This window comes from Gadus chalcogrammus, chromosome 12, assembly GCF_026213295.1.
Source record: "Gadus chalcogrammus isolate NIFS_2021 chromosome 12, NIFS_Gcha_1.0, whole genome shotgun sequence".
In the NCBI taxonomy this organism is placed as follows: Eukaryota; Metazoa; Chordata; class Actinopteri; order Gadiformes; family Gadidae; genus Gadus; species Gadus chalcogrammus.
The window spans coordinates 19,910,480-19,919,721 of NC_079423.1; the positions used below are offsets into that span (position 1 = coordinate 19,910,480).

The following is a 9,242-nucleotide window of genomic DNA, read 5'->3' on the forward strand; positions in this document are numbered from 1 at the left end:
CGAATTCTAGGCGCATGTGCGCCCAAATTAGGCGCACTCTGGAGCCCTGGGCAGACTCAAAGTGCTTCACATATAAACATTGTCATACAATAAAATAAAATAGAAAAGTAAAAGAAAAACATATGCAAAGAAATCAGTAAAATAGAAAGTCAAAGGCATTTTAGTATTAAAATAGAAAATAAATGCAAAGTTAAAAAAGCTTTTTAGAAAGTGCAATATATTTAAGATTTAGCAGAAAGCTAAAGCAAATATAAAAGTCTTCAGTCTTGTTTTAAAGGTGCTCAGAGTTTGGGCCAGTCTTAAATCCTCTGAGTTTATTCCAGCTATTTGTTGCATAGTAACTAAATCCTGCTTTCCCATGTTTCGTGTTTACTCTGGGGATAATTAACAGATTGGTCTCAGAGGATCTTAGTGGTCTAGAAGGCTTATGTAGTGGAAGCATATCAGTTAAATATTTTGGGCCTAAACCATGTAGGGATTTATAGGTTGGCAACATGATTTTAAAATAAATTCTCTGACCTAGGAAGCCAATGTAACGATTTAAGAATTGGTGATGTTCAAATTTTTTGGTCTTTGTTAGAACTCTAGCAGCAGCATTCTGAACAAGCTGAAGCTTCCTCAGAGTTTGTTTTGGGAGACCTGTAAGGAGACCATTGCAGTAATCAAGCTTACTAGTGATAAAGGCATGTACAAGTTTTTGTAAGTCTTCGGTGGACATGAGCCCTCTAAGTCTTGCTACAATTTTAAGGGGATAATATGCAGATTTTGTAACTGATTTGATGTGACTGTCGAAATGTAAATCTGAATCCATGATAACCCCTAGATTTCTGGCTTTGATTGAGGTTTTCAGGGACAGAGAGTGAAGGTGTTGGGTTACTTTAAGTTTAAGCCTTTCCGTTTTAGAACCAAATACAATTATCTCTGTTTTGTCCTCATTTAGTTGAAGGAAATTTCAGCACATCCATTCTTTCACTTGCTCAATGCACTGGCACAGCAGGTCTATGGGCAGATAGTCATTTGGTGATAGCGATACATACATTTTCATGTCATCAGCATAGAAATGATGGTCAATATAGTTATTTTGCATGATTTGCCCTAGTGGGAGCATGTAGATGTTGAATAAAGAGGGTCCTAAGATCGAACCTTGTGGGACTCCACATGTCACGTTGGTTGATTCTGATACAAAGTCGCCAATGGAAACAAATTAGTTCCTATTTTGAAGGTAGGACCTGAACTAATTTAAGACTGTGCCTGAAAGCCCCACCCAGTTTTCTAACCGGTCCAAAAGTATTGTATGGTCTACAGTGTTGAATGCAGCAACTAACACTTTCATATTTCCTTAAGTAAACTACAGATCAGGTGACCCCACAGAGGTTTAAGAGTCGATGCTGACCTGTAGTTACCCTTGCTGTCGTCCTCCTTGACCTCCAGAGAGACGGTGAAGGTATAGAGGTCGTTGTCGGCGGAGGAGGGGAGAGTCTGGTCCCGGACATCGGTTGGGGGCCGCGACGAACGCTTGAAGGCCGTGGAGAAACTGTACAGGATGCGGCTAACCTGGAGGAGACACAAAGGCTAACGTTCACTGAGTCATGTTAGCATGTTGACATAAGCTTGCTAGCTTACTTTAATTTATTTTTTGATTCTTGTTTCTTTATTCCTACCTTACTATGTATTTTTATATTGATATGGGATTTTTGTATACTGCTGGAAAAACCAAACTCCTCTTGGAGATGCATAAACCCATGTATCCACCTCCATCTATCAATTAGGCAAGCTGGACTTTGAGATGGTACCCAAAACTACAATACCCAAGTCACACTATGAACAGATTGCTATTAAATTAAATGTGTAAGACAGCATGCTGGTGAACGAGGCCGTGGAACCTACGGCCTCCTTGATGTGGCAGGAAAAGACGTGGATCTGGAAGTCTTCAGAGCTGCGGTAGCTCTCTGTTAAGGAGAAGCAGTCGCTCTCCACGGAGTCCTCCCAGCCCCGGGCGCAAAACAGCACCTTGTAGATGGGGAAGGAGGAAACCTCGGTCCCAGAGGACTGCTCCACGATCCTGGAGAAGACACAAGAGAGGGCAAGGTAGAATTATTAATATAGACCATTCAAACACAAGGAATATTGCTTTACAAAGGAAAGAACAACAATGGAAGAAACACCCATTCTGGCAGAATTTGACTGCAAAGTAGTGTTGGATTTTCTAACTTCGATTCAAAACCTTGATATCGATATTGGATACCATTTTTGATACCAAGAGGGAAAACAAAAGAAAGATTCTTGTGCAAGTGAAATATTCAATGTGGAAACTACTTGGTTAGAGTGGATAAAGCTAGAACACAGCATAAGTGGAAGATTACATTTCCACCTGAAACCATGATCAGTTGGTCATTATCAGTTGGTAGCCCTTTATATCTATGAGACACAAATAGGTAGATAATCTTGAAAATTATCTAAAAATGTTGACACTTGACCCTCTATTGAAAGTTCAGGGCAAATATAATTGAATGACACCAAGCCAACACTCGCAAATACAGCATATGGCCACCAGACAGCGATGAAGGACATGTGTTCTGATTGAAGGCAATTAACCTTATTTCCTCAGAAACCTTCTCTTTAGGTCATTGATTGTAAACACCATGTTTACTGGCAAAATTGAAAGTAAAAAACATTTTTTTAGAACAACCATTTTTGGTTGTAAAAAGAAAAGGGGAAGTTTGTTCTTCATTGGTTATTTGTGAGTCTTAATCACAGAGTGATATAGTTTGGACTGTTGGAAACAGTGGAGGCTCAGCTTTCATATAATGAATAGTTTGTGCAGGTCAAATTTTGTGAGAAAGACCACAATTGCTGTGCCTGATCAGTTATGGAACCCAAAACCTTGTTCTTGCATATGGGTAAACATGCTTATTTTGAATTGCCTTGGGAATTAGCCTCAATGCCAAGTCTAAACAGCAAATCTGACGTTTTCATTTGCTCCCAAAAGCGGTAGCGGAGGCGCTGCACTTGACATGCTAGTTGTGTTGGCTAACCTAACACAGAGCATTGAGACTAGTGCACTGCCAGAGACCGCGAGTGAGTGACAGGAGGGGGGGGCTATGTTGGCACTGTAGCGATGCGTGTCTGTTAACTCGCTGTCGGAGAGAAGATAGCGAGAAAGCACAGCTGGTATTTTAGTATCGATAATGCAGAAACTGATTATTGAAAGCGTTTAAAAATTAACTCCTCCGTGATAAATTCAAGACTTTGAAGATGAAATTCAATACTTTTAAGGCCTTCATTTGGGAAGATTTAATTTAATTATTTTCTAATACTTTTGAGACTCCGCGGGGTACTCTGTAAATACATGGAAAACACAAAATAACATTTAGACAAACAGGGAGGGAGAGAGGGAGGGAGTAAAGAAAAATATAAAATACTTTAAAAAGGAGTTAATAAAAAAAGACAACAAAAGGAAGTGACAACTTGAGGGGACATAAGTGCTGACTTATGGAGACCACGGACAGGGGAGTGAACTTTAACTTTCAATGTGGCTGACCAGCCATAGGGAATGCTAACTGGTAGGGACAGTGACTATATGGAGTATAAACTTTTTGGGGACCTACCGGACGGAGCCATGGGGACCGTTGGGGACATGCAGGATAACAGGGATGGGGATGGCACTCTCAGCCCGCAGCGTAGCCATGGCCCTCTGGGCCTGGACCTCGTTGCGGGGGGCTTTTACCCAGGTGCAGCCCAGGTAGGACAGCTTGCTGAACTGAACACTGTCTTCCTCCGGAGTGGTCATCGTGGGAACTCCTGAAGCATCTGTAGTAGGAGTTGTAGTGCTTTCATGTATTCTACAACCATAATAGTAGTTAAGCTTAAAAATGATGGTTAGTTTGGCTATCATTTACTTTCAGAATGTCATTTAAGTAAAGCTAAGTGGGAACATTTTGAATCTAACATTGCCGGTTCCCCCGGATTTCTCAAAATAGCTACATTAAGCGATGAAACAACGTAATCATAGCATAAACTTCACCTAAATTCATCTTTAAATAACTTCACATTAAAAACAATTTTTTGCCATATAGCACTATGCCCTAGGGCTGCAGGATATATCGGCTATGGACGATATATCGATATAATTTCCAAGGGGATACATTTGACAATATCGTTTATATCGATATGCGTTAAAATGGTCAGTTTCCCCCTCAAGCGTCTACAGCGCTTGCCTTGGAGACTGTGAGCGCGACCCCTCCCCCTCCCACTCTGTCTTTCCGAACGTGCCGTGTGCAAAGACGCCTCATTCCCGCCCCCGCCGCCCCCTCACAACACAACAAGCATGGATGATACCCGTAAAGAAAACGAGACGGCGGCGGGAGACAAAATTTTTTCAAAGAGGAGAAACAACGGCTCCATAATGTGGAAATAGTTCGGGTTTAAAAAAAACAGATGAGCAGCAGCTGCAGGTCATCTGTAGAGAGTGTAGCAAAACCGTTGCGACTAAAAGTGGAAGCACGACAAATCTGTTCCACCATTTACAGCAGCGGCACAAAGTGCAGTATGAGGAATGCGTAAAACTCTGTGGCTGTGCTGCTGCATCACCGGCCGCGACAGTTTCTTCTGCCCCGAAACAAGGGCCGGCGCTCGGCAAATGTGTTGGGGGCGCCCTCTGGTGACGGTCTTAATTAATTAAAATATACAAAACAAGCAAAATGAAACCAAACATGCTCCCAAATGGAACGGAGAAGGGAGGGGGCGGGGGATTAAAGTTACGGCGCACTGAAACCTTCACCGCAGTACGCAGGACAATGCGACGAAGCCAATGCTCTTAATGGTAGCTAATGTGTGTAACCTACAGCTTTATATTGATTATTTTGTGAAGAAGGTGAAAAAGGTCCCTTTTTTTAATATGTTCATTCAATTCTGTTGAAAATAACGATATAAAATCATATGTTGCAGTCAAACTGACATATGTTTTAATAAAAGTGCTTGCAACATCTCACATGTGGCTTTTGACTTACAAAAAAACATCTAACCCACTCTATAGAAAATATCGAGATATATATCGTATATCGCCATTCAGCCAAAAAATATCGGGATATCATATTTTGCCCATTTCGTGCAGCCCTACTATGTCCCCTCTGTCCACGTTCTGACAGAGGGTCATGTGGATAGTTCCTATGCAGTATTTAATAAAGCTATTTCCTGAAAGGCCCCGTTTCAGCTGAAGTTTTAATAATAAAAGGCCAAAAAGGATTGGACTGATTTGTTGAATTAAAGGACGACACATGTCATCCAATTAATCACATGACCAGGAAGTCACAACAAAGGTGCTGTTCTGCTCAGCAGCAGGGAACACTGACTCCTGTGTTGGAGAGGGTGATAAACAGGTTACAGAGCGAGAGAGACAGATACAGAGAGAGGGAAAGAGCCAGAGACAGATTCCCATTGAAACGAATGGCGCGGTGATTATTCTTCAAAACGAGAGCTGTTAAATTGTGAAAAATGAATTAAACTGTAATCAGACAACGCGGTTATATGCCATAGACCCTAGAGTATCTGTGGTATAAAGGCTGAGACGAATTTCGAATTATAAATATGTACAATCCATAACGTTATCTCTCTGGCTCATAGCTCAGCGGACTAGAATACCTCCTTGAATCATTGCTTGTTGGCCGGAAACGGAAAGGGGGGCTGTTTACGTTTGGTTGTAGTCTTTTTGCTCGGTTCTCCATCTCAACAGTAGGGCTAGAACCGAGAGAAATGACTACAACCAAACGTGAACACCCCCCCTTTCCGATTCCGGCCAACAAGCAATTAGTCTTCCAACAGAAATCAATGGGATTTAAAACACCATGAAAACTGTATTTCGCTACGATACTTGATTCAACCATTCCATTTCATCCTAGAAACTCCAAAAAGGGGGCTCAATGTTCAAAATACCGGAAAGAAATAATAGCTCAGAGCAACATATTGAAAAAAAGAACTATGAACCAGTTCATCTTTTGGAACTATGAACTTAGTTAAAAAATTTGAATTATGAACGTTTAACTGAACTGAAAAATGTGTGAACTGAACTTTGAACTAGTTCACATAGAAAGTGAACTTTCCAAACACTGGAAAGAGAGAGAGAATTTCTAAAGGGCACAAATGCTCTTCAAAAACAGGAAACAGGACAACGGAGGGATAGAGATAACTGCAGCCTGCTGATTGGATGGCCTTGGAGGCAGTGCTCCATACAGGAAGTAAAACGCTAACTGTACCTACATGATGGCATGACAAAGAACTATTTCAATAGTGCCATTTCAAATCATTGTTTAAATATTTTAGAACAGGAGTAGATGGCTTTTATCAAACTATGAAGTACTACTACATACTGCCAACAGACGCTAAACAAATGTTTTTTGACACTTTCTTGTATTTTTTTATCAATGTGTGTCCATCAGTACAGAGTTTGTGGGCATCATAACAGTGAATAGCCATACAAGCACTCGTAACACAAAGATCAACATGCTATATTGGTATTGCTATATTCTAAATCCTCTCCCTCAGAATCGGTAAATTGAAGTCATTTCTCCAAATTACATTGGAAAAATCAGCGGTGACACCAGGGCTTCAGAAACGGTACCATCGGTCGCAGGTTCCAGGTTCAGCGCTGCGGGCCAATCCCGAGAAGGAGGTTCTGCTCCTCTCTGCTTCTCCATACTGCTCTTGTCCACCTCCTCGTCGTCATTAAACACCTCCTGCATAACCTTCTCCAGCTGCTCACTGCCGTTCACAGACATCTGGCAGACAGACAGATAGATGTATAAGACATAGGCGGGTAAAAAGACAGATGGACAGACAGGCAGATAGATAACACACAGATTGACGGATAAACTGGTAGGTAGGTAAACTGACGGACTGACAGACAGACCGCAGAACAACAGTATGACAGACAAACAGACACAAACACAGGTAAGGACAGACAGAGGTCATTCTTGTCAAAAAAAAATGTACTGAGTTAGAATGAGAGACAGACAGCACCACAGACAGACAGACCTTGAGCCTGGGCTTGCCCTCTGATCCTGAGGGTGAAGCGGCTCCACTGGACTGGACCAAAACAAACTCCTCACTGGTCACCGTGGCAACGGACTCTGTAGAGCCACCCACTTTACCCATGAATGAGTTATCCTCCATGTTTGGCTGAGGACGAGCAGGGGGCAGGCGGGGCCAGGGGTGGAGCCAGTAAGACCAGGTCTTAATTCACCCCTCTTCTCCTCAGAGCTCAACTTTGAACATCCAATGATGAAACATTTCAAAAAATTCATTAATACAGTAGAGAGGGAGAACTTAGAAAGAAAGTATACAGTGAGGACCATGATACAATCAATGATAACTGCTCTCAGCACCCTGAGACAGGCTTAGCTTTAAGTCAGAGTTGAAAATAGACTAGCCAAATGTATTCTACTTTAATTGTTTCTCTTATTAAAATATGTTAATGTATTCAGTAAAACCTATTAAACATAAATAAGCTACCATTTCAAATTAACCAGGATTAGCTAGGATTTCCTTGTTCTTCTCTTTCTTGTACTTCTGAATGTACAATGGGTTGACCAGAGCAGGTTGAGATGAAAGTCAAACTGTACTACACAACAGCCGTGTTCCGACTAAGGGACTTTTTGCAAAGCGGCTCAGTGTTTTGGCTACGCCAACTCAGTTAGTCCCCTTGGCGTCCGTTGCCATACAGGAACTTTTATAGCGGCTACTCAACGGAGTTCATGTGATGTAATATCCCGACTTAATCATACTTCGTACCCACGTCATATCCCGCCTGCACCGTATCCAATCAACGTAGACTTTTTAGGAGCAGCACAGTAAGCTCCTACCCCGAGGTAGGTACTACCTGAGTAGCTGAGCGGCTCACGCTAGGAAAAGTCCCTCAGTCGGAACGCGCCTGATGGCAATGTCAGCAATGGTGCAAAGCCTACCTCTGTTATATAGATCCGCTCACAGAGAGCCTGGTTTTGCTGAAAGGCCCATTATTATTTTAACCTTAAAGAACCCTGTTTGGTGAATGACTACACCGAACGTCAAAAAGTGTACTGAATAAACATTAACATGTATTGGTTTAGCAGATGCTTTCATCCAAAAGCGAAGGAGAAGTAAAGTTCAGAAATATTTAAAGGGTACAATCAATGTTGGACCAGTTTCCAGGATAAGAATTGAACTAGCAAATTAGTGCCTGTTCTTCAGCACTATCGATGTTTACCTATTTAACAGTAATGCTAACATAAGAATCACATAACAATGAAATCCAACATTAAACATCCAACATTGGGCATAAACATTACATTTTTCTCTTTTCAGACCAAAACCAAGACCAAAATATAGTTGCAAGCAACCATGAGGGGGTCCTACTGTACAACTATGTTGGCCTAATGAATACTTGATGGTAAAGATAATTTCATGTGATGCCTCACAGAATTGTTGGTTGAGAATGTTCTTGAACCAGCAACCCCATGGTCATAGGTCCAACGCAATACCATTACACTATATGGACATTAACGCTGAAAAGGGCCGATCAGATTATAATTTCAGTAAAATAAGTCTTCCATACGTTGAGGTATGGTGAGCTTGGTCTTTATGGTAATATGGCATGGACCTCAAATGGGTTTACCGGAAGTTCACGTATGAAAACAATCAACCATGTTTCTAAAGCGGTGGTTCCCAACCTGGGGGGCGCCAAACAGCCAAGGGGGGGCGTGAAGCCTCTGACGGCTAGAGGCAAATTGACGTCCGAGCAGTGCCACAATTTCAGAATGTAGCAAATGCAGCAGCAGTGCGCCCGTGCCCGACTTTATAACAGCTCATCTGAGCTAGAAAGAACTATTTTAGATCTCACGGGCCCCGCGATTGAAAATAGACCCGTCTCCAACAAACCAGACTTCATAACAAAAACATATGGGAAAATGTCAGCTGACAGTATATCAAAGCAGGTTTTGGAGGACTTGGGCGAAGAAGGATTACGTTTCTTCCAGGATCAATCGAAAGGAACTACATTACGCTTTGGAGGGGTATACTCAAAACTTTTAAACAAACGCGATTAACTATTTACATGTGTATAAACGCCAACATATTTTTTAGTCTGCAGACCACTTTTTTTTTTTATCCCGATAAAAGCCTCATAAGGACAGTTCCTCGGCGTCTAGGGGTGGGAATCGAGAACCGGTTCCTACTCAGAACCGGTTCCAACTAACCAATTCCATCTGAAT

General features: G+C 41.8%; 1 protein-coding gene across 5 annotated transcripts in view; it reads right to left on the reverse strand.

The window, feature by feature from the left end:
- rabgap1l (RAB GTPase activating protein 1-like) overlaps window positions 1-9,242 on the reverse strand; it is a 193,174-nt gene that overhangs the window by 136,668 nt on the left and 47,264 nt on the right. For all 5 annotated transcript variants that reach the window (XR_008897155.1, XR_008897154.1, XM_056604526.1 and 2 more), the window contains exons 2-6: window positions 7,030-7,259; window positions 6,617-6,773; window positions 3,609-3,810; window positions 1,888-2,062; window positions 1,394-1,554 (exon numbers count right to left, since the gene is read on the reverse strand). Coding sequence is in view for 3 of the 5 variants with exons in the window: in XM_056604526.1 (XP_056460501.1) it covers window positions 1,394-1,554; window positions 1,888-2,062; window positions 3,609-3,810; window positions 6,617-6,773; window positions 7,030-7,167 (833 nt within the window). In the remaining 2 variants the exon portion in view is untranslated. The remainder of the gene's footprint in view (window positions 1-1,393; window positions 1,555-1,887; window positions 2,063-3,608; window positions 3,811-6,616; window positions 6,774-7,029; window positions 7,260-9,242) is intronic.